Source organism: Equus przewalskii, chromosome 1 (assembly GCF_037783145.1).
Source record: "Equus przewalskii isolate Varuska chromosome 1, EquPr2, whole genome shotgun sequence".
NCBI lineage: Eukaryota > Metazoa > Chordata > Mammalia > Perissodactyla > Equidae > Equus > Equus przewalskii.
This window is the reverse complement of record NC_091831.1, coordinates 9,118,394-9,143,519: the sequence shown is the minus strand read 5'-3', so window position 1 is coordinate 9,143,519 and position 25,126 is coordinate 9,118,394. Positions and strand designations below refer to the sequence as shown.

General features: G+C 45.7%; 1 protein-coding gene across 2 annotated transcripts in view; it reads right to left on the bottom strand.

Moving 5' to 3' along the window:
• Positions 1–25,126, bottom strand: part of CPXM2 (carboxypeptidase X, M14 family member 2) — a 130,354-nt gene that overhangs the window by 24,455 nt on the left and 80,773 nt on the right. The window contains exons 5-7 of one of the 2 annotated variants that reach the window (XM_008516223.2): positions 17,189–17,273; positions 16,083–16,233; positions 6,507–6,610 (exon numbers count right to left, since the gene is read on the bottom strand). In XM_008516223.2, the coding sequence (XP_008514445.2) occupies positions 6,507–6,610; positions 16,083–16,233; positions 17,189–17,273 (340 nt within the window). The remainder of the gene's footprint in view (positions 1–6,506; positions 6,611–16,082; positions 16,234–17,188; positions 17,274–25,126) is intronic. The other variant, XM_070631770.1, reaches the window with a different exon arrangement.

Genomic DNA, 25,126 nt, shown 5'->3' with positions numbered 1-25,126 from the left:
TGAACAAGTCCCTGCGAGTGAGCTGTTAAGTAGCCTGGATTTGCAGGTGAAATGGCTTAGCAATGCCCAAGTGAGAGGAGATCTGATCAAAGGGCGTCTGGCATCTATTCATCCATAGAGGCGCTGCTCAGTCAGGCACCAGACTAGCCACACTCGCGGGGAGGCAGGAGCCGTCATTGGACAATTTCATGACAGCGTGCTAAAGACCAGGAAGGAAGCCCGGGTGCTCCAGAAGCAGCGAGGAAGGACATCCCAGCCAGGGCTGTGGGCAGGGAGGTGCCCATCAGGGAGAGCTTCATCCTTCTGACAGATGAGCGGGAGTGGGTTGTGGCGACTAGAGGAAGGGCATGGTCCCCCAGGGACAGTGTGCATCTGTACTTGCTCTAACCACCTTTCAAAAAATTCTTATCAACCGAGGGGCCAGCCTGGTGGTGCAGGGGTTAAGTTCACACGTTCTGCTTCGGCGGCCCAGGGTTTGCCAGTTCGCATCCCGGGTGCAGTCATGGCACCGCTTGTGAAGCCATGCTGTGGCAGGCATCCCACATATAAAGTGGAGGAGGATGGGCACGGATGTTAGCTCAGGGTCAGTCTTCCTTGGCAAAAAGAGGAGTATTGGCAGCAGATGTTAGCTCAGGGCTAATCTTCCTCAAAAAAAAAAGGAAAAAAAGATTCTTATCAACCAAATTATCCATAAAATGTCCTTGTAAATTGTAAATAAACAAATCTGTTGCAAATTTTATGATGGGTTAAAAAGCTATGAGAAGCAGAAAATTGGTATTATGAAGAAGTGGTGAGGCAGTGGAGTTACGTTGTGTGTGCTTCATTTGCTTTTCATAACCTAACAGTCTGCAGTGACTAGGCGGACTGCGTTCAAGGAGCAGCAGTGAGCACGTCTAAAGGAACGGAGAGATTTAGTCCCTAGAGCTTTGCTTTTAGGACACAGCTACGAGGCGTTACCGGGGCAGTCTCTGTCAGGGATTCAGGGTCAAATTCCCTCACTGCTCCTGGGGGAAGATGTGCTCCACTTTATGATAACCCGCTTTGCGTTACAGTAAGTGGTGAGAGGAAGATAAAGCTGACTCTTCCCAGGAGGGCAAAAGCAGAAACCCACCCTAAGCAGAGAGACGAGGTGCAGGGAAACGGAGCTTCCACCTCCATCACCACCAGCGACATACGGTGCAGGACTGAAGTGGAGCCACATCTGAGCACCACCACGTTTTAACAAGAGATGCAGTAATCATGTCACTAACAACGTTAACCGCTGCAGTAACAATGCGTTGTATTTCTCTACTGAATTTCACTGTCACGATCACTAGGTGAAGGAGATAAGGCAGAGGTGATTATCCCCATTCTCCAGATATGGAGACTGAGGCTCAGAGAGACACTGACTGATCTGCCCAGGGTCAGACAGCTGGTACCCGGTGGAGCCAAGGCTTCAGACCCTTAGGGCTTTTGCCAGTCCATGAAAGCGCAGCAAAGCGATGAAAACCAGCACATCTCCATGGTCCATTTTGTCTGCTGCACACTGTGACTGTTCTGAAAGGTGGCCACAGCACACTCGCCATCTGATTTGGGGCCCGGGTACCAGCTCCTGTTGACCGCACAGTCATGCTCAGCCACCAGCATCGACCTCAGCAAATCCTGATCAGCAGGTGACCCATCGTCTTCCGTTCACATCAATGACTAGTTTGGCAGACACAGAGCCAGTTGGCTCATCCTTAACTAGGCAATGGAGGCAAGCATTCGGCACAGAACCTGGCTGTCATTTAATGCCTACCCGCCTCTCCCTTTCAATTACCTGCCGGAGGAGTGTGCCACCTATGCTAGAGATCATGACCTTGACGCTGGAAAAAGACAAACAGCATCTTCCCTTGGATGCACCTTAGTCATGGACACAGTCTCTCAGTGTGGGCTGACCCTCAGATGTGAGTCATCAGTCACCTCCTTAAACTACCCTCCATTGTGGTGTTTTCAGACCAACCACATTTTCCTTCCTCTGTGGAGGTATCACAAGCATCTTTTCCACACATAAGATTGAGAACAAGGGCACTTAAAGAATCTCCTTTATGCAGGTTCTTTGCAATCCTCTCTGCACGGTGGCCCTCTGAAATGCCAGGAAGGTTTCCCCAGTGGCCACCAGCACCAGCAGAGACCTGGGTGGTGATCCACCTTGTTCATACCTGAAAAGAGTCAAAGATTTTTTTTGGAGTTTGGGCCTTCGGGGTAAACATTTGCGTCTTGAAGGTTAAAGTGAGAGTAAGGAATAGAATTTTCTTCATGGTCTTAGAGCATGCAATCTCACAGGGGTGATATCACCCGCAAGCAGATGAAAGTTGGGTCTCTGGGGGCTAAAAGTCTTAGATATTGCAATGCTTCGTGGCTCTCCAAAGCTCAGCCCTATCTGACAAAATCTTACTCCTTAATATTTAATATAATGGGGGGAGGGTAATTAACAAAAACGTCTAAATGGCTCCTTGGGATGGCAATAGTGGAAAAAGTTGAGAAATATCACCTTAGAGCGTACCTGGGTTTGCAAGACTCTTAGTGACGTCAAGACTGTTTCCTCATCTCTGAGAGGGGAATAAACTGCCATCTTTGTTTATTTCCTAGAATTCTAGGCTCTGTTGCTTCCCTCCTCTCCCGAAGGAAATAGAAGGAAAAGCCCCCCCTTTCTAGTAATTGAGTTTCTAGCAATATATCAGAGGAACTTTTTCATAGAGATTGCTAAAATTGTATGCATGATGACACTCGCCATAGCATGTTTCAGACTTTCTTGGTATTCATTAAAAGTTGGGAGCTGTCCAAATGCTCCACAGCAGGAAGATAGCTGAGAAAACCATGATGCATCCACTCACTGGAACATTCTGCAGCGTTACAATTACAATTATGAAGACAGCATGTAAGATGGCTAATGACCCGATATTAACTGAAAAAAGCAGGGCAAAGTTGTAACCATCTTCTGAACAAAATCATATGAAATCTCTGAACATAGAAATTCAAACACTGGATAGAAATAGGGAAAAATGAAAATCGCTGGGTTTTGAGGGTAGTGGGTTCACGGAGGATAAAGTTTTAAACTTTTGGTTTGCATTTGATGTTGACACAATAGTTTGTCCAATGAATTAAAAGGCTAAAAAAAAGAAAGAAGAGAAAAGAGAAAAAGTCCATCTTTATTCACTTACCTGGGAAACAGACACTGCATCTGATCAAATGAAAAAGGAATTCTAGAGGGAGGGCAGAGGCAGGGGATCCTGGAAGGAGGCTCCCATGGGTGAGGAGTTGGGCTTGTCTGGATCTGCAGGCTTGCTGCCCTGCCCTGGCTTTCCGCCACCATCACCTACACCCAGGGTCAGGCTGAGCATGAAGCAGGTGGCAGGCTCAGCCACTGCCCCACACAGCCTGATGCCCCAGACCCTCCTATGTTGCCATGGAAACCAATTCCACCAGCTGGCTGCTGTCCAATCCATGTTTCCACTTCTTCCTACTACATCACACTCCACTTATGAGCCAACCAGCCAGAACTTCCTGGGCATTTGGGACCTGAAAACACCATGCCCAACACCAAAGGCAAATTATTCACCTTTTCCTCCAAATCACTTCTTTTCCTCCCTTTGTGGATGGTACCCCACCCCCCTGGAAGCATGTCAGACCCCTTTCTCTCCCCAGCTCACTCCAATTGGTTGCCTAGGACTAACCAATCCACCTCAGAATGCCTCTCCCCTCATCCTTCTTCAGGCCCTGCTGGTCTCTCCCAGGGACTGCTCACCAGTCTACCCTCCACACAACTTCCAGATTGATCTGCCTGAGCTCTGCTCCCAGAAACCCTCCTCTGATTCTCAGATTCAGTACAAAAGCCCCTCCCAGCACTCAGGCAGCCTCCTCTCCCAGCAGACTGCCAACTGTTCAAGAAACATGCTCTGTGCTACCTCCACACCCTTGCTGTTGCTGTCCTTGATGCTCAGAGTGCCCTTCCTTCCGTCTCTGTGCCCAGGGCTGGCCACAGGTCCTAAATGATAGCCAACCCATCTCACCCAAAGCCGTTCCCAACCATGGCCAACCAGGCCGGTCCCTTTCCCTCCTTCTCCCCAAATCTCTCCCCTGCAATGACCTCAAATGTACATACTTATCCAGCACACATTATGGATTTACAATAAAACGACAGAGCCTCTGCCCTCATGGTGCCAGATGAAGGGGACGTACTGCCCACATGGTAAACAGGTGACTAAGCAATTACAAATCGTGACACACGCTCAAAGGCCTTCAGCACTCTGGGAATAATTAACCCACTCTGCCTTCTAATATCAATGTTTGTGCAATTTTCTCCTTCTTCCCCTCCTCCCTTCCCTATCCCAGCCTCCTGGGGCTCCCCCGGCGGGCAGAACAGTAAATCACTACTCTAGAAATATTTCCCGCGCACAAGAGTCACTCGCATTTCCCCTTCCAAAGCAATCAGGGCTTCTATTTTCTCTTCTCTCTTCCTGCTCCTGCTGCTGTTTCTCTTTTTTGTTTGTTTGTTGTAAATGTCTCTTTCAACTCTAGGATAAACTAACATTTGTTTTTTCCTGAAGTAGGAAGATTTCTACAGTAACCTAGCAGACTCCATACGGGGAAGTGCTAAAAGTGCTGGCTTCTTTCCCACCCCCAGGAGCCAGGAATCCAGGCGGCAAATCACTTCCGGCTTGAACACTCTTCAGGATTGACAGATGCTCCCCCGGGCAGCTCCCTGTTGAGTGCTGGGGGGCCCTGGGACCTCGGAGGGGTCACCCAGCAGCACCTGCAGGGGCTGCCTTGACCATTCCAAGGCTCCTCTTAGCTCTGACGTCTACCCAGTGACGATGACCAGAGTTCCTCAGGGAATGAAGCACACTCCACCAGCTCTCCTTATATGAGAAGAACTCCATGCGGGACAACTATTTAAAGACACCAGACACCCAAACTCCCTGTGCAGTTAGCTCATTTTAAATGCATTTAGATTTATTGCTTTTGACATTAACCACACCAACTGAGCTGATTTTTGTCTCATTTCTGGGCTCGGAAAGATGTTCAGTGAGCAAAGCTGAGCTAATACACAAGCGCTCCGTAAAATGCAAGAGTGAGCAGAGCCATATAAGCACCCGAGAACGTGGAGCAGCGGGGATGATTCACGACCTCACGTCCAAACTCATTATCCCGATTTCTGAAGAGCAAGACAGCAAGGCAATTTCTTTAGCACGTCCCACCTCCAAGTCTGTGCTGACAGGTGTCTGGAAGCTGAGTGAGTATCTCAAATTAAATGACATCGAGACAAGCCAGGTTTGTTAACTCCGCGGGTGAGGCAGAGAGCCCCCTCGGCTCAGCCTAAGGGAACTGACCTCAGGAATATCCACCTCCTGCAGGTGCACCGGCCACTGGTTCCTTCCCTCGGCACCTTGGAGCCCTTGCTTCGACCACGTTAATTTGGCCCTGAAGAATCCTTGTTCTGTGAAAGTATTCATGAGGACCTTTCTCTGTTCTGTCTCTACAAACAGATTCTCAGATTTCTAAGGATTTCTCATTTGCCAGCACCTCCCTGTCTCCCCAGCACCCCCCTGCTGGGGACAAACCCGGGACAGGGTTTCACAGGCAGTCAGCACCAGGACTGCTCTTCCAGCTTGTCCTAATAAATGTTTGCTCCTTTCTCCCTTCCGCAGCCAGGATGCAAATACTGTCAACAGCTCAGGATGGCTTAGTTTCTCTAATTCAGTCTGGGGACGATCTCACCTGGGATTGTCTTTTCCTCCTAACAGCACCAAAGTACTAACAGCTATAAAGGTCCCGACCACGGTTCTGAAGCCTGGCTGTGCATTAGAATCCCAAGGACAGCTTTTAAAACTTTAGACCCCAGGCCCTTCTAGGGACTCTGCTGTAACTGCCCTGAGGTGGGCTTCAAGTACAGGTGTTTTTTCCAAATTTCCCCAGGTGATTTTAATATGCAACCAAAATCGAGAATCAGAGAATCTGAATACCAAGAGGCAGCATTACATATTCCGTGGGTGACTCGGTTTCCCCATCAGGAAGACAAGGGTAACAACAGTCCCCGCGCTCCTAGGTGGTTAGGAAGACTGACCGCGTCAGTGCAGCTGAATTGCTCACATAGGTAAATTAATGTAGGTCCTCTGTGAGGGCTCCTGCTGTTACTATTATCAGTATCATTCTAGATCTTTTTTCTTCGACTCTGCACGTGACTAACACTCTGAAATCAGGGATATCACTCACACACACAGTGATTCCTGAGAACTAGAGTGTGAAATCAGAGAAGTCTGGGTTCGCACTCTGTGTTAACCATTTGCTGGCGAGGGAGCCTCCTCAGGTCATGCGAACCTCGACGAGGCATCTCACCCTGAAACCACAGGCATTTCGTGTGGCTTTGGCAAACCCAGGTGATCATTCCGACTCTGTCCTGAACACACCATCCTAATTTCTGAAAAGAAACAACCGCGGGCTTCAGGGCACGTGATTCATGGCTCTTGGACAAACCTGGATCTCACCTGGCGCATTTCCTTGTAGTTGTGGTGCTTAAAATCCAGGTCATCGGTCGTGGTCATTTCGTTCCGTCGGTGATAGTAATTATTTGGATCTAGGGACAGAAACACTGTTTTGAATTCACACACATCATTCTATGACTTGTGGCGGCTCTCTTAAGTACCTGATTCACGCGGGAACAGGGCCCAATCTCCAGCTTCTAACATTTGCACAGAGGTGGGAGAGCCAACTTTCGAGAAGCATCTTAGGAGTCAGAACTACCCAGTGGTGAGCACAGGGCTGGACCCAGAATGGCTGGATTCAAATATCCACTCTCCTACTTATCTGCTGTGTGACCTTGGATAGCTCACCAAACAGTCTTTGTCTCAGTTTCTTCACCCACAAACAGGAAAAATACTGGTACTTCCCTCACTTGTTTGTATTAGTTGGGAAAAAAAATCTATGTGCTTGGCAAACTGCCAGCACTACATGAATGAATGAATATCACAACTGCATGCACAAATGGAAATTTCTGGAAGTGTGGTGGACACTATCAGTTGCTTACCCAGCATTCAGTCCCCTTTTATCCTTCCTAACAGAAGCCTTGTGTCTGGGAATCCCCTTTTCTCTACTTCTAGGAAGCTGACCTCATGTCCCTAGCTCCAAGGGTCCAACAGGACTGGTCTAAGCCAACCAGAGCACAGTACCCTCTGCACTCCTACTGGTCTAGACTGAAGGGAAGGACTTTAATGGCCGAGAGGAGGAGTGGGCGAGAACGTCTCCAGAGTAGAGGACAGAGAGAACCCCCATAGCATCAGGAGCTACTAAGTGAACCAACCCTGGATCCCAACCAACCTCCCTTGGGACTTCCAAACACAGGAGATGAAGAATTCCCCAAACCATTAAGCCAGTGGGAGCTAGGGTTTCTGTTGTGGGAGCTGGAGCACCCTAATAGGCATAGTCAGGATGTGCTACAGTGGTGACCTCTGGGGACACGTTTTCAGGGGTCCAGGAGGAGAGGTGTGCTCTTGACTTGATTCTCTTCCATATTAATTGACCTTTTTTTTCTTTAATTCCCATCAGCCTGTATTGTTTGTACAATTACAGAAACAGAGAACACTCAGAGGAAAGGAGAAGACTGGGAGGAGGAAGAGCAGGAAGAAGGAAAAGGGGGAAGGGACCGCTCAGTGGGCCCTGAGGTCTGTCTCCTGACCTGACAAAAGCAGCAAGGCCGTCAGACCCTCAGCCAGCCTCACCATCTCCACCTGAAGGACGCGGCCAGAAGTCCTCGCCAGGTCAGATCTCCCGCCAACGCAGAGAGGACAGGGCGCGTTAGACAGCTCTGTCTCCTAACCCAGCAACCACGTAAGCAAGGTCAGCTGTCGGTTTGGTCCAAGTGGCTCAAAGGGTGATTCTGGAGGCAGTGGCAGTGGCCAGCGATGTTCCCAGAGGCATCAGGAGAAGCAAGTCCTGATTCCTGCCACCAAAAGTGGTCCACAGACCAGCACTTGGGCTGCTTGTTAGACCCAGCCCACACCTACATCACAATCAGAGTCCATATTTTAAGAAAATCCTAGCTGACTCCGTAGGCTTGGAAGTCTGAGAAGCACCGTGCTAAAGTACTGAGCACACTGCCGGCAGGGATGAGGTATTCCGTGCGTGTCACCCACATTTGCAGTCAGCTGAACTAGCTGTGTGTCTGCGTCCCCACAGCCAGAGGTCACGTCAGGAACCTGCCAGGTTCACTAACAGATGGACCTCACCCTTGAGAACCGAAGCCACAGGCAACGAGTTGAAAATCACATATGGACCCAAACACCAAAAAGACAGTTTTCAACATTCACAAGGGTTTGCCGGTAACACGATCAGAAACAAATCTCTGTTGTGGAGGGAAATACTGCGGGAGGGCCAAACGCATTCTGTCCAGGGAAGAAAGACAAGCAGTTCAGGGTTAGCCGAGGCCCCCAGTTACTTTTCTGGCTCTTTCCTTTCGGGAGAGCAGGCTGACCACGCCCTCAGCAAGCACCTTAGCTGTGATTTCCAAACCCGTATGTTTCACATCCGAGGTAAAGGATATTTTTCACATTAATTTACACTTAACTTACCCACACGCTGTTTTCCAATTGCTATTCTCCACCCCCAAGTCCCAGGGGCCTCCTTCCAGAACTCTCTGAAGCCCCCTTTGTCTCCAACACAAGTTAGGCCTTCAAGGCTCTTATAAAGGACTGAAGAAAAACTCAGAACTCGAGGTACAAAAGAGCTCCGTGTCTGGCAACCTACCGCCTTCCTAAAGTCGAGTCAGTCTGCCTAAGGATATGGGTACAAGTTCCAGATCTGTCTCAAAAACACGGGTATTTTTCACAACTTTCAGTCTCACACATTTTGAGCAAATACATTTCCACTTGTCCACTTGTTCTGATTGAGTAAAGTTTTACTGCGAACCTATTAGGAGCCCAGACTGTAGGTAAAGAGATGCCCGAGATGCGAGCCCAGCCCTCCTGGGGCCGAGTCTAGACACAGCCGACTTGTCAGCCAAACTCCCTGCTCCTTCTTCCTTCTGTGGACAAAAGAATCCCATTCTCCCATGGGGAATCTATTCCAGATGGTTCTGATGGAGTTGCTTTGCCCAACACTCACAGGTATGGGCATGTGACCCAGCTCCAGCCAATTAAAACACTCGGTCCTCTGGCCACTGTCACTGGCTCAGAGATGATCCCAGCACTCAAGCGGGGCCAATCAGACGGCTCTCCTCGCAGAGCTACAGGAGGGACACCTCCCTCTGCAGGAGTCACTCAGACGGGAGGACGAGTCCAGTAATGGCCAACCTCCCTGTCTGGGAAATGGGAGTGGGGGACCCTGACTGCGCCAGGAAGGCTCTCAGAGAGTAGACCCCTCCTTGCCTGAAGCCACAGTCAGATCTACCCCTGGAATTTTCACTTATGTAAGCCAAAATTTTCCCCACCTTAGCTACTTTGAGTAGGACTTCTGACACGTCAAACAGAAGTCCTGACTGGTTCAGTCTGCAAGGCCTGTATCCTCACAGACGGAGCTTTGGAGCACCAGTCTCCTGCTTCCTCCCTGTGGTTGGTTTTATACGACGCCCTAGGTTCTAAAAACCAGCTGATTCCTTCTGGAACACCTCGCCTCCAGGGATAGACAAACTGCAGGCAGGGCACACGGAGCCTTTAAACCACTCTCCCCACCTTGCTTCCCTTATTCCACTACTCACAGCCCCGCTTTGCTCGAGCTGGTCTACTGATTATGTCTGTTTTGGGTTCAATCATTTCCCGCCAAAAAAAGATATCCTGGAGTCCTAAGCCCCAGCACCTCAGAATGTGACCTTATTTGGAGAGGGTTTTTACAGAGGGAATCACAGTAAAATGAGATCATGGGAGCGGGCCCTATTTCATTATGACTGGTGTCTAAAAAAGGGGACATGTGAACACAGAGATAAGCCCGCAGGGAGAAGGCCATGTGAAGACGAAGGCGGAGACCGGGGTGAGGCATCTACAAGCCAGGGAACGTCAAAAATTGCTGGTGAACCACCGGAAGCCGGGGAGAGGCACGGAACAGCTTCTCCCTCGCAGCCCTCGGAAGGAACCAGCCCTGTTAACACCTTGATCTCAGATCTCTGGCCTCCAGAATCGTGAGATGATGACTTTCTTTTATTCTAAGCCACCAGCTTTAGGTCCTTTGTTAGGAAGCCCTAGGAATACGCTACACGCCCTGCCCATCCCGCCTAGTCCCTGCTGTGGACGCTCTCCGCGCCCATCCCAAATCAGGCACCAGATCACCACGCAGGGCTGTGTTTATAAGAACAGTAATAATCCCAGACCAAACCCTATTACTGGAAATCCCGAGCTTCTTGGACTGTTCTGCTTTGCTGTTTGCTGCTTTGGGGCTGGGATCTTGCGTGAAAGGAGCAGGTGCTCAGCCGGGAGAAGAAAGCCTTCCTTTGTTGGAGAGGCGGCTCGCCTGTAATCAAGAATCGCTGGACTCATGACTCCTTTGAAATGCTTTACCCAGAAGAGGCAAAGCCACAGAGACAGAGCAGATTAGAGGTTCCCTGGGATGGCAGAGTCGGATCAGGAAATGATTACTCAATGGGCACAGGGCATTTTCATGGGACAATGACCAAGTTCTGAAACTAGACAAAGCTGGTACTTGCACAATCTTGTGAATACACTCAATACCACTGAACTATATGCATGAAAATGATCAGTTGTATGTTATGGGCATCTCACTTCAATTAAAACAAAAAGCATTGGGACCAGCCCAGTGGCATAGTGGTTAAGTTCGCACATTCTGATTCGGCGGCCAGGGTTCACAGGTTCAGATCCCAGGCGTGGCCCTACACTGTTCATCAAGCCATGCTGTGGTGGCATCTCGCATACAAAATATAGTGGAAGATTGGCACAGATGTTAGCTCAGGGATAGTCTTCCTCACCAAAAAAAAAAAGACGCCAGCCTTGAAATGTTCTCTGAGGACTAAGGAAGACTCCAGAAGCACACAGTCATGGCAGATCTTCTTTACCTGCCACAAGTCCAGTCTCTCACCCAAGGAAATGCCCGCCACTATGGCCTGTGACCTCCCTAAGCCCAAACACCCTCGGCACAGACCCTGAGCACAGATGACCTGGTACTATATGCAAACTGAGCACCAAACCCCTTCTGCAAAGAGCTGGCTCCCTGATGAAAAGAAGTCACCTTTGTCTAGGCCCCATCTGATTGCTCTTATAACAGGGTCATTCCAAGAGGAACGGAGGAGAAGTGGGCCCCAGGCAGAGCCCACTTTGATCCTAACTCATTACTCCTGGTGAAAGCATTAAACCCACAGTTCTCTGTGGGCGCAGGCCATCGGTCCTTACGCCCTCACTTCATATAAAAGAAGTTATATGCCTGTTACTGCCTGATGTCTTCCCTCTGCTGCTTGCAGAAGTCCAGAAAACCCTCTGACTTCCTGGCAGATGCTACCTCTCCAGAGAGCCCCAGGGCCAATTTGCAGCCTGACTGACAGAAGAAACTGTCAGGAAAGACAGTTTTCAAGAGTGTTGCTGTTTTAACAGTTTCCCAAGATAATCAACATCGGGCAACTGGACCAAGAAGAGAAATCACACGTTTATTTAAACTCAGTAAGGGTGAGCTGCTTTCCGTCACAGAGGGGACAGGCTGTAGCCACCAAGGCTGCATCCCCCTGAACTCAGAGGGATTCACGGGGCAAAGATGCCCCACATGTCGCTCTCGCTACACTGGGAGAGCTCTGGGAACATCAGCTGTGTCCATCTTATCTCAGAATCCTTGGGCCCTGCCTCAGAACAGGTGCTCTGAAAGCGCTTGATATATGAATGAGTGATGAATGAACGAACAGATAGACAGACATTCCAACCAAGTTATTTAAGAAGGGCTGGTTATGAAAAAATAACACTTTCTAGGGCCCCGGGGACCTCCGAAAGGGGCCCACTTTATGCCACAATGCTATCATCCTAGAACCACGGCAGAATGGAGGGTAGGATGGAGGGAAAAACACGTGGTCAGGATTGAGGCTAATCACGGAACTGTGACATCTTTGGGTCGGTTAGTGTACAAGTTTCCCAGGGCTGCCATAACAAAGTACCACAAAGTAGTGGCTTCAAACAGCAGAAATGCATTCTCTCACAGCTCCGAAGGATGGAGTCTGAGAGCAAGGCGTCAGCAGGGCCAGGCTCCCTCTGAAGGCTGCCAGGGAGGATCCTGCCATGCCTCTGCCAGTTTCTGGTGGTTACCGGCCACCTGGGCTTGTGGCCGCATCACTCTAATCTCTGCCTCTGTCGGCACACAGCCTTCTCCCTGTGTGTCTTGGTGTCTCTGTTTTCTCTTTTCTTAAGGACACCAGTCACTGGATTTAGGGCCCACCCTAAACCAGGGTGATCTCATCTTAACTAATCACATATGCAAGGAGCATATTTCCAAATAAGGTCGCATTCTGAGGTTGCGTGTGCACATGAATTTGGGGGGCACTGTTCTACCCAGCGCAGTCAGTCACGGCACGCCCTGTACAAAGGCCCACCGGGACAGAACCACCCACCTTTCTGAACCGAGCTACTTCTGTACAGTGGTGGGCTTCCTGCCGTGTAGCCAAACCCAGGAAAGGAGTTTGAGATGAGATGGGAGAGAAATCTGTCGTTCCCCGCGTGACCTGCCCTCTCATCCTCAAATCTCAGAGCCCCCTGCACAAGGGGAGACTGGAGAGGTGGGCTGGTTTCTGGTTTCTGGAAAAGTAGAGGTTCAGCTCCATCAGCAAGTCACAAGAGCAGCTGGGTGGCCTGCACCCTATGCAGAGAGGACAAGACAAAACCAGGATGAGAAGAAATGAAACGTCTTCTCTCTCATCCACCCACCGTCCGTGGGGTCTGGTGGCCTTAGAAATGAGTCATCCACAGAACCAAATGGTCAAACCAAGGGAAGTAAAAGAAAGAAGGAGGGAAAGCGGGGAAAATGACATCTGTTCTTCACTCACCACTCGCTGGTGCTCTAAACTGATCATATTTGGGCTTCACAATGTCTAGGTCAAAGTCGCATGTTCATAACAGAAGCTCTGAGCAACATCGGGGCTCAAGCATCGCCATCCCCCACCCCAAAGGTCATTTCCCAAGACCTGGACACAGCCCTGTCACCCTGTGGGGAAATCCCATGCAGAGTTCCTGGGGCCCTTCCAGAACCAGGCAGCACACATTGCAGGGTTGTCTGCAACAGTGAAACTCCTGAAGACCACCCATGCTGTGATTTTGAAGGCGGCAGCCTGTGTCCTAACCTGCATCCTTCTTGATTAAACGGTTATCTTAAGGCTCTCCCCAGCTTCTGGTAAGTATAATCTTTAGTCCAAAATGGACAAGTCCATTCAAATTTGGAGAAGAGGACGTTCTTTTCCTTTTAAAAAATAAACAGTAATAAGATAATTTTTTGAATTTTAAAATTTTTAATTGTGGTAAAACACGCATAACATAAAATTTACCATCTTAACCATTATTGAGCGTATAGTTGAGTAGTATTAAGTATATTCACATTGTCGTGAAATAGCTCTCTAGCACTTCTTCATCCTGCAAAACTGAAACTCTATAACCGTTAAACAACCCTCCCCATTTTCTATTACTTTTGAGGTTTAAAAATCCTACTAATAACCATGACCTAGGGTAACTCATTTCCCAGTTCAAAACTTTCTGGAGACATTATTCATGAAGTCTTAAAAAGAATCACCACCTCCCTCTGCCCCCACCCGAGAGTTCACAGGAAGACAGAAGGACAGAACAAAGAGAGGCAGAAGTGAAGGTAAACGAATTTTTCATAAACAAGAGTTCCGGGAAGGACAGGCTGGGCAGCTGCACTCAGACCACAAGGGAGACCACAAGGTCACGTTGGGTTTGAGAAGCTGAGTTGATTGAGTCATCTCTGCCTTTGGCCTCAACTTGCACAAAGGAATTGTGCTGACAATGGCTCAAGGAGTAAGGTTCACTGATACCCACATGGACTTGGAGGCCCCTGGGTCGCCCCAAGCCCTCAGATGTGACCACCAACAGGTGGCATGCATAAAGACCACCTCCCTTCTGGGCAGACTGCTAAGTAACTTCTAGAAGAAAAACGACCCTATTAAATATTTGGGGTTGGAAAATAGAACCATTCCTAGCCCATACTTGAAACCCACCCAGATTTCACAACATAACTCTGCCTTTGTGAGTGTTTAAATTGCCTCCAGGACCTATCTTCAAACACAGACACACCAAGAATAACTTCACAGGGAAATATTTATTTCATGAGACACTCACAGGCTGCCCTTTGCCCTTTACCAACAACAGATGAATTCCTGCCCGCAGAGAGAAACCATGACCCCAGTCTTTAAAACAAGCAGATGGAGGCTGAGCTAGGTGACACGGGAGAGCGAGCCTCCTGGCCCAGCACAAAGGGGGCCTCGCTTCAGAGGCCCGCCTGCGTCTGCGCCTACAGACCACTGTGCTCAGGAAGGCCCAGCGGGCCTTGGACGGCAGCGGGCGGGGCCCGTGATTGCAATTCCAGGACTCCCCAGCCACAAAAGGAGGCCCAGATCCAAAATCAGGCAGGCCTTCAACACTCCCTCTGGGTCAGCCTTGAAAATGCACACAGCTTTTACAGCAGCAATCCCATCTATCACAACGCAATTTAAGCAATAATCCTATAATTTCAGCAACAATCATAGACACGCACAATGACGTAGAAACAAAGATGCTCATTGTGGGGTTCTTTATAGAATCAAAATATTGGAAACCACAGAATTTCCAACTATAACGGGCAAATTAAAAACATGGGGTTTTGTCCACGGACTAGGATAAAGCCATCCACAAGACAGATGGTCTCTAATAGTTTTTAAATGACATGAAAAAAGTTTTGCAATGTAGTAAGTCCAAATATATCACAAAGACTCTGTCTAGTGTGAGGGGAAGTAGGTAGGTAGATAGACTCATCTTTCTCACCAATACAGAGTGTTTTAAAAGCTCACAGGTGGCAAAGCAAGATCATAGATGGGATCGAGAGGAAAGCAATAAATGACATTAAATGTACTTCGAAAACAAAGTAAAGGTAAACTCATGGTGGGGGGTGATATGGCTACAGAAATAGCATGATGGAGACAGCAACACCTGAGAACTTCAGAGCTGCTGGTACCCTTCCATGGGCAGCAGTAGAGAGGCCTGAATCTCACGCTAGCCTAGAATAGTAAGGCCTCACTGGAAGAGAAGGTACGAGATAGAGGAGCCCAAGGCTGCACTCCTTGCTCCCTATGGCCTGAGTCTGGGTGGACAGGAATGTGGAAGCTCCTACAGGCCCTAATGGAGGGCTTTAGGAATGTTCTAGGGGCCAGCTTCTTTCCCTGGAGATGTCTGGTCAGGATGAAGAGGTTGCCGTCTATTATAGGCTCCATATGAGCACAAATGCATAGGCTCTGAAAGGCCAGACAGAGCCAACCATGAGGAGGATGACACCAGCCTGTCAGGTTCCAGCAAGGATCCACACGGCACATGTGAATTCAAGTCCCCTGCTTCCTGCCACCCTGAGGTCACCCCCAGATACCATCCAGTGAAAACAGGGCAAGGAGAATACAGCCTACAGAAACAGGCATTTACCCAAAGACACAGGCATCCAAGTGAAGCGACTTAAACAGGAAGAGACTATGTAAATGGTCAAGTTTAAAATTAGCTTCTACCCCTTCCTCTACCCACTGTAGTGGGAGCACTCAAGGACAATTAAATGTGTCACCAAAAAATTTTCATGTAATTTCTTTGCTCACTCTCAGTGGCAGTGTTGGGTGAATTTTCAACCTTGAAACCTGCATCACTGGAAAATCCCAGTAGGCAAAACCACACTTGGCATGTTACTCGATAGCCCAAATGTTCACAGTGTTTCTGGGTGGGATTATGGGAGATTTTTATTTATTTTCTTTTCTTCTCACCTATGTTTTCTAAATGTTCTACAATAGACATGGTATTTTTTTTTTACATGAGTAAAAGATTGCTTGGTTTATTTTTATTCGCCTTGGCTAGGCACCTGTTCTCCACCAGCACTCCTACCCTGCAGGAAGAACAGAAGGGCAAACTCACCTGGTAAAGGACAGCCAAGGATCTCCATCCTCATGCAGATGCTTCCGTTCTCGAACCAGGACTGCGGGTTGATGCGAATGTAGCGGGCCACGACGGGCACGGGCAGCTCGTTGAGAACAGGGATCTCCTTTTCACTGTTTCCTTCAAATATCTATTTACGCACAAGGGGAACAAAAGAGAATCTTTTAGAGCTTGACTATCCAGGGATAAGAGTCAGTAATTCGCTCATCCCCAAGATGTTACTGAGGAACCCCTAATGCATGCTGGGCATTGAGGGGGCAAAAGAAATGACTCAGGCCTGGCCCCTGCCCTCAGGAAGCCCCCATCCTATGGGAGGCAGGAGGAGGAGGAGGGAACTACTTAGATATCAGAGGTGAAATCTGTTAGTGCCATGGCAAAGAGACAGCCACAAAGCTCTGGGATTTCAGAAGGAAAGGACCAGGCAGAGCTTCGGGGAGGAGGTACCATTTGAATTGGCTTTGAAGGCAAACAATTTAGTTCTGTAAGGATGGGAGGGATTCTGGAGAAAAGGAACAGCAATGGATGGAGAAGCCCAGCGATGGGATTCAGAGGGAGAAGAGCAACTGGCTCACTTTAACTCGAACACAGGAGTGTGGGGGGGTAGGGGGGAGAATGAGAAAGAAGGTTGAAAACAGAGACTGCAGTCAGACTGCGTGAGACACTGGGGACCATGTTAGGAACACGCAGTTGAGAACCTGAGGAAGACAGTGACGTAACCAGAACGGGCCAACCTGGAGGGAGTCACAGAGCTGAAAGATCGAGGTCATTAAAGAAAGTTGGGGGCTTTTGTAACTGAATAGCTGTGAGGGCCCAGCACACACCATGTGCCACGGATCTTCCAGGCTGACCTGAGAGTTGTGGAAGAGACTGCAGCTCAGCAGCTCTGAATTTTACATTAGCCCTAAACACGGGCCGCTTGAGCTTCAGGGCATGGAAGCGCTGGCCATTATCCACCAGACTCTGTGGCTGGTTTGAGTTACCACAGAATCAGTAAACTCCAGGTGCAGACACTGCCCGGGCACACATTGCCTCCCTTTGCAGAGCCCCACAGAGCCAGGCACCGAGGTTAGAGGGAAGAGACTCACCATGTCCCCAGATCCATTCTTCACAGTGGCCCATGTGTGGCTGTCATTGCTCACCATAACCTTATAGGAGGTCACCCAGTCACTCCTAAGAGAAAATAAAATGTCATTGGGACCACACACTTTAAAAGGTTTACCTTTTCCACGTGGAGGTATAGCAGTAAGGAGAGTGGGCGCCAGAGGTAGACAGCACTGGGTCACACCGTGGCCCCACTGCTCACTGTGACCTTGGCCAGGTAACTGACCCACCTATGCCACAGTTTATTCACCCACAAAATGCAAATCATAAAAGTGCCAAGCTTAAAGGATCAATGTGAGCATTCAATGGTTTAATATCCTTTAAACACTTAGGACAATGCGTGGCCCATAACAAGCACTAATGTTGGTCACACACAAAGATATACAAATACTCTCATATTTGTTTATATTGAATGTTTACATCACACACAGGAGTAGCTTAATGGAGTTCCATGTGGAAAAGTAATCTCAGTAAAAGGTGCAAGTGGGTCTAGAAATTTCATTTGGAAAACTCACTTGGGACCATAATAGACTAGTTCCCATCAACCACAAAAGCAACAGCTTGAATATCTACAAGACGCTGGGTTTCTCCTTGGCTGTCTGAGCCACGCAGACAATCCCCCACCGCCAGCCACCACCCAGTGACAGCTGGGCCCGGAGCCAGAGCCCTGTCATCACGTCCTACTGCACAGAAATTACCGAGGGTAAAACCACCATAATTTGACTTCCCAGAGTGGAGGTCAATTTGATAGGCTTGGCAAAAACACAACTTTCATGTGGAAAACACATTTTTTTCCCCTCTGCTGCAGTTTTTTTTAGGACATTAATTGTTAAGCAATATAGAAAAGTCTTCCTGAGCATCTTTCTTCTTGATTTTTAAAATACTGGAACTAAGCACCCATTTACTAATCTTTTCGGTCATTCTGCCAGCTGAAACATTTGGAATCCTTCTTTTCCTACTGTGAAATCTCTATGGACTCAGGAACCACATATAACCCAATAAGGTTCTGAGTTTCTAGTCTGAATCAATACTGTCTAGTTAAGTTTGTTTAGAAAGAACAGCTGGGTCTATGCATTCTGGTTCATCTGATTGTCGCGAAAATTATTCTTAGGTGTTTTCATCCGTGCTTGGAAACAAATTCTCCCTTTGAACCTTCTCTCTTTTCCTCGCTCCTTCCCACCAGCTTTGTCTGAACACCTGCTGAAAGCGGGAATCTATCACACCACACAGTCCTCCTGGAGGGTTCCAGGCCTGAGCCCACGCCTGCAGATGCAGACACATTAAGCGCGTCTGTTGAAAGGCACCCCAGCAACAGCTCATGTCCTCTGCGCTGGAAAATTATCCTCACCCAAAATAGCAACTTGTTTCCCACGTTCAAATAATTTCCAAATGACTTGTGACTGCTGTTCGTTTTGCCGTCTGTTTTCAGCTGATATGCCCCAGGGGCTTCCGGCAAGGCAGTCTGCAGAGGTGAGGGCCATCTCCCACGGAGATGGAGGCAACATGTTTAGGAAACCTCTCAGTCAAAAGAAGCACACCAACAATAAGAGAGGGGAAGAAAGAAAAATTAAAATAAGTTCTCCAAAGAGAGAGAAAAGGAAATGGAAGCCAAGCAACAATTTCTCAAACTTAAAAAAAACACACAGGCACAAATCCACTCCTTAGGTTTGAATGGTAATTGTTTACATGGCTCAGCTCTCCTGCATGGCAGCCCAGCATCATACCCGTCTGCCAATTTCGCCTCCCCTCTTAATGTCTCAGTGACATCAAATTTAACTTGCCCCAAACCAAACATTTCAAACCAACCAACCTGGGGTCTAACAGAGTCCGTGCCTCAGAAAAGGTACTGCCATCTACCCAGGGGAGCCAAAATCCCAGAGTCATCCTTGGCACCCCTTTCCCTCCCTCTCCTATATTGAATCCATCACCAAAGTCTGTCAATTTTACCTCCCACATCTTTCCAGAATCTATGCAACTCTCCATCCTCACCGCCACACCCCCGGCCCATTTTCTCAGGCCAGGACTATTGCAACTGCCTCCAACTAACTGGTCTCCTGCATTTAAACGGCTGTCCAATCTATCCTGCAATCAGAGGCTTACTTTTCTAATGAAACATTATCCTGTCACCCGCTACTTAAAATATCACTCTTATCCTAGTAGTGAGCCAAAATCCATATGATGTTCTACAAGACCCTAGCTTACCTCGTTTTCTGTGCTCTTTCTTTCAATTCCTGATACCAATTATACTCTCCTGCCCTTGTTCATACCATTCCATCTGTCTGGACTCCTCTTCCTCTCTCGTCCCCTTTCTGCCTCTAAATTATTTAGACCTCAAGTCTCATCAGGAAAGCCTGTCCAAATCCTCCAGTCTAGCCAGCTTCTTTTCTCATATGCCCCTTTCTTTCATAGTTTACTTCCATTTGTAATTTTATACTCATTTCTAGAATCATCTGATAAGTGTCATTATCCCCCAGTGGAGTATACACATCTCAGAGACGGAGGAAGGAGAGACCACGGTACTTTGGAGAACCCGAAAGGAAGCTGACACTCCTGGAGGCCAGGGTGGGGGACAGGGCAGCAGAAAGTTTGATTGAGTTCTTCCAAACATTTAAGAGAGAAATGGCACTTTTCCTTTAAATCCAGAAAAAGGAAAAGGGGAAGCATTTCTCAATTATGAGTTTGGCATAAGCTTAATATCAAAATCTCATGAGGACAATACAAAAAGCAAAATTACAGAAAAATTTCTTTCATAAACATAGACACAAAAAACCCTAGGCTGCATATTACCAAGTTGAATTCAGGAATATGTAAACAGGATCATACATCACCATCAATGGGGATTCATTCCAGGAATACGAGTGGTTCAGCCACAACTGTAACCACTCAGTATAATTCACCACATAAACAGAGCCAAGAAGAAAAATCATACGATCATTTTGATAGATGCAAAAAAGGCATTTGAAAAAATTCTATAGCCATTTGTGTTTAAAAGAAAAAACCTCATTAAACTAGAAATAAAGAGGAATTTCCTTAATCTGAAGAAAAATATCTACATAAAAGCTATGGTAGAGTATAGCCAAACGCCTTGCAGTAAGGGGCCCAGCACACACACTGCAGAATCTGCGTGGAGCTCCTGCAGTGACTCCAGAACTTGTATGTACTGACATTTTAAGAACTAAAAGGTTTTATAATATGAAAAAAAAAAATCCAAACAAGAGGAGCTGCACATTCTGCTGCTATAACATTAGGAGGTGGTTTGATAGAAGCTGAAAGACTTTATTCAGTATTTTCTGAACATGGACCTGCTATGGACCTGTAGCAACTATCTCAAACCCAAGACAAATGTGAAAAATCAATACATCTTGATGTTTTCTTAGAACTCTGAGACAAGTATAAAGAATGTATGTCTACTGATGTTGGCTCTGGCATAGTCAACCAGCTGAATAAGTGCCAGGAGCTGCAGACCTCCAGACTCTCTCATTATGTGATAAAGAATGAACTCATATGTGATTAAAATATAAGCAAACAAATAAACCAACAGGAAAAAACCTGACTTATAGCAATGTGTCACTGATGTGCAATAGGAAAATAATAATATAGATGGTTCTGGGTCAATTGGAAGCCCATAAAGAAAACAATGTATTTTGATCCCTACCTCACACCGTGCAATAATTAACTCCAGATGGACTGCAGATCTACATGGGAAAGGTAAAGCAATAAAGCTTTTAGAAGAAAATATAGGATATACAGATGTTCAGTTGTAATAGTTGTCCAAATTAACTGTACCTATTTACACTCAGGAGGTTTTTTTGCTGAATATATACATTATTAATATCTTCTCCAGTTTGTGTCCTCCTTTTCCTTCTCTTTACGGTATCTTTAGATGCAGAGAATTTCTTAATCTTTATATAGATCAACTAACCATTTTTTTCTTTACACTTTCCAGCATTTGTGCTTTTTTCAATAAACTTTTGCCTTCTGCAAGATCATAAAGATATTCACCTATGTTTTCCAATCTTGATATTGGTAGTTGATTTTTTCACTCTTTTCATGATCAGCCATGAGTTTATTAATTTTATTAATCTTTCAAATAATCAATTTTTGGTGCTGTTTACTCTCTATTATGTTTCCTACTAGATTGAACCATATGAAACTACCATTTTTATAGAGCAAAATGGATCAATATCAGCAATTTCCTAAGCCTCAAATTAATATTTTATTAATTGCTACTCTGATCTTTAGTATTTTCTTCTTGGCACCTTCTTCAGGTTTAATGTGCTGTTCTTTCTGTATGGTTTCTTGAGATCACTGATTTTCAGTCTTTCTTCTTTTCTAACACATGCGTTTAGGGTTATAAAGCTCCCTCTGAGCACTGTTTTAGCTCCATGCCATAATTTTGATATGTCATATCTTCATTATCATTCAGTTCAAAATATTAATTCCCATTGTGACTTCTGTGATCATGGACTATTTAGGAGTATAATTTTAAGTTTCCAGGTACTGGAGATTTTCTGGTTATCTTTTTATTACTTATTTCTAGTTTAATTCCATTACAGACAGAGAATATACTTTGAATCAAGTCGCTCCCTTGACATTTGTTGAGATTTCTTTTATGGCTCAGCATATGGTCAATTTGGGCTCATGTTCCACGTGCACTTGAAAATAATGTCAGTTCTGTAATTGCTGTGAGCAATGCTCCACACAGAATTTTGATCAAATGTATTAATTGTGTTGTTCGGATCTTCTGTATCCTTAATGATTTTTTGTCTGCTTATTCTATCAGTTATAGAAAGAGTTGTGTAAAAGAATAGCAATTGGATTGTGAATTTGTCTCTCTTTATAGTTCTCTCAATCTTTGCCATATATATTATTAAGCTACGTTATTGAGTGCATACAGATTTAAGACTGTGCTATATTACTGGTAGATGGACTCTTTTATGATTACAAAATATCCCTCTTTATCTCTATCAATGTTTCTTAACTTAAAGTCAACTTTGTCTGATATTAGATTAGCAAATCCTGCTTTGTTCTGGTTAGGGTTTATATGATATATCTCTTTCCATCCTTTTACTTTTAACCTTCTATCTCCTTAAATTTAAAGTGTGTCTCTTGTAAATTAGCAGACAGTTCCGTTTTCTGGGCTTTTTCTTAAATACAGTCTGATAATATTATTCTTCTAATGGAGAACATAGTTCACTTAAGTGTAATGTAATTACTGCTATATTGGATTTACATCTACCATCTTAACCAACTGTTTTCTATTTGACCCATTTGTTTTGTTTTCCTTTTTTTCTCTTTTTTTTTGCATTTTATTTGATAATCAAATATTCTCATTATTCTTTTCCTCTTTATTAACCAACCAGCTACACACTCACACTATCCTTTTCCTAGTTACCTTAAAGATTACAACATGCATCCTTGAGTTGCTAGTCTTATTCAAATTATAATTTCTACCACTTCCTTGAGAATACTAGAACCCCACAACATTTTAAGCCCATTTACCTCTTTATCTTTTGCACATTTTGGAATTGATTTTTAATTCTATATATATCTTAAATTTCAGATGACATTACTGTTACTGTTTTGTACAGTTAATATCTATCAACTTACTTATATGTTATTTCCGGTACTCTTCCTTTAGTTTTGCATTTCCATATTTCCATCTGCGGTCATTTTGTTTCTCCTTGAAGAACTCCCTTTGATAATTTCTTTTAAACCAAGTATGCTTACAATAAACTTTTTCAGTTTTTACTGTCTGAATATGGTTTTATTTCCTAGTCAATTCTGAATAATTTTGCTAGGAATTCTGGGTTGACATTCATTTTCTTTCAGCACTTTAAAGCTTTGGTTCCATTGGCTTCTGAGTCACTGTTTTATTTATAAACATACATGCACATTTTGAAACTACTGTTGTCACATTTAGTAAATGTACAATAAGAGTATGAGTAGAGAAATGTGTGGTATTTTAGCTTAAATCCAGCATTGTTGTTTACTAACTGTATAAACTTGACAAGCTACCTGATGTTTCTGAAAATAATAAGGACATCTACAAGCAGGTTATACATTAATTCATCAGTTGAGAGATGCAATAGTCCACTGGTTAAGATCTCAGGCTTTGAGAGCAAGAAGCACAAACCGAAACCCTGGTTCTTCCATTTACTAGCCCTGACCTGTGTGAGAGTCATGTGACCTCTGGGCTCCAGCTGTAGGACAAGGTAACAAGTCTATGTTTTTGCACAGTGAATGAGGACTGAATGAGGTAATGCATGCAGAGTCTGAGCATAGTGCCTGGAACATAGTAATTACTCCATAAATCTGAGCTCTTAATAAGAATAACACTATCATGATTAACAAGCAGTCAAAAGCTATACCAACACATAGGATTACCAGTTGAACTGTAAATATAATTCATATGCTCCCTCCAGACACTTTTAGGGAACGTCTTCAAGCTCAGGATTGATCATCAAGCTTAACCCTTTATACCCTAGTAAGGGTAACAATCAGTGGCAGCCATAAAGAAATTAAGAATTAATTAATTAAATCTTAATTTAAATGAAGAAGCTTGATAATTCAGGATGACAGAAGAGATACTTGCCAATCAGTAATGCTGTGGTAGGACTGAACTGTGCCTGAAAGATTAAAGCAACACAGAATGTGTGAAGTCCTGCTCCCAACCCTGCAGCAACTATAATAAAATATCATGCCAGGCTCTGAGAATACAAAGGTAAATTAGATATGATCTCTTTACTCAAGGCTTTTACAGGTGAATGAGGAAGACGGAGAAGTACACTTGAAATTTCAAGAGAATGTGATTAAACGCTGTGAAGAGGCAAGTGCAGGGCATTGTGAGAGCAGAGAGAGAGAGAGAGAGTTTATGACTCAGAGGAATGAAGGAGGCAGGGGGCAGGTTAGTGCATGCAACTCACCCCTTATCTAACATAAAAGCTGCATATTTTATTCTTTCGTGACAGGCATATCCATTGTTATTAGAGAGCCAGCCAGCTTCAAAAATTGGAGCTAGAATGGCCATATATCCTGGTCTCCTAATCCTCAGGGAAGATTTGAAATTCACGGCACTTTTGAGGCTTTTTTCCACTTCCCTCACAGAGATTTTTCCACATCACAAAACCACCTTGACATTTAATTCTTTGTGACTGGAGGTTTCAACTCAAAGCAATGCAGCCCAAGGAAAGAAGTATTTGCGCCAAAGACTTCCTGACTGCAGAGAGAGAGAGGCTGCGCTGCCTCTCCTCTGGGCTCCAGCCAGCTCCCTCACTTAAAACAAAAACAAAAATAAAACACAAACCAAAAAAAAAACCCTACCCTTGTATGAGACTACCACACTTCCTACCAATCCAGCCTTCCTTCAGATCAGACAAACAGAGAAGCTGGGATACAAAGAAAAACATTGGAACACATTTAGATATTTTACTACATGAGGTTACTTTGGTTTAAATAAAAACCAAGGCTGTCCACCAACAACAAAATGGCGGACTAAATGCTTCCAGAGCCTTCTACTGCAATACAACTACATCCTGGTTATGCTAGAACAAATGAGCTTTCTAAAGCATCTGTGGGTTTGCAAGCAAATAAAGGAAATTTCCAAGGAAAAAAATGGCTGTGAACCCCCCACAAATGAAGAGTGAATAAACAAAACAGGCAGAGTTGCCTTAGGAAAAAAATGCATATAACAGTACTAGAATCAAAAAACCAAGCCTGGGGACCATTAAAAGGTAAAGAAGTTGAACCAGGGACTTCTTCCTTCACCCTCAAAAGGACTGAAATAGTTTCAGAATAGTAGCATCAACTTGGCTCCCAAAAGAAGCACTTGCACATCCTCTCTAAAGAAAGGAGTCTTCAGTTAGGCTTTCAGAGGTTTCCCTAAGTTCAATGACACAGGAACACATGATTTTAAAAAATCA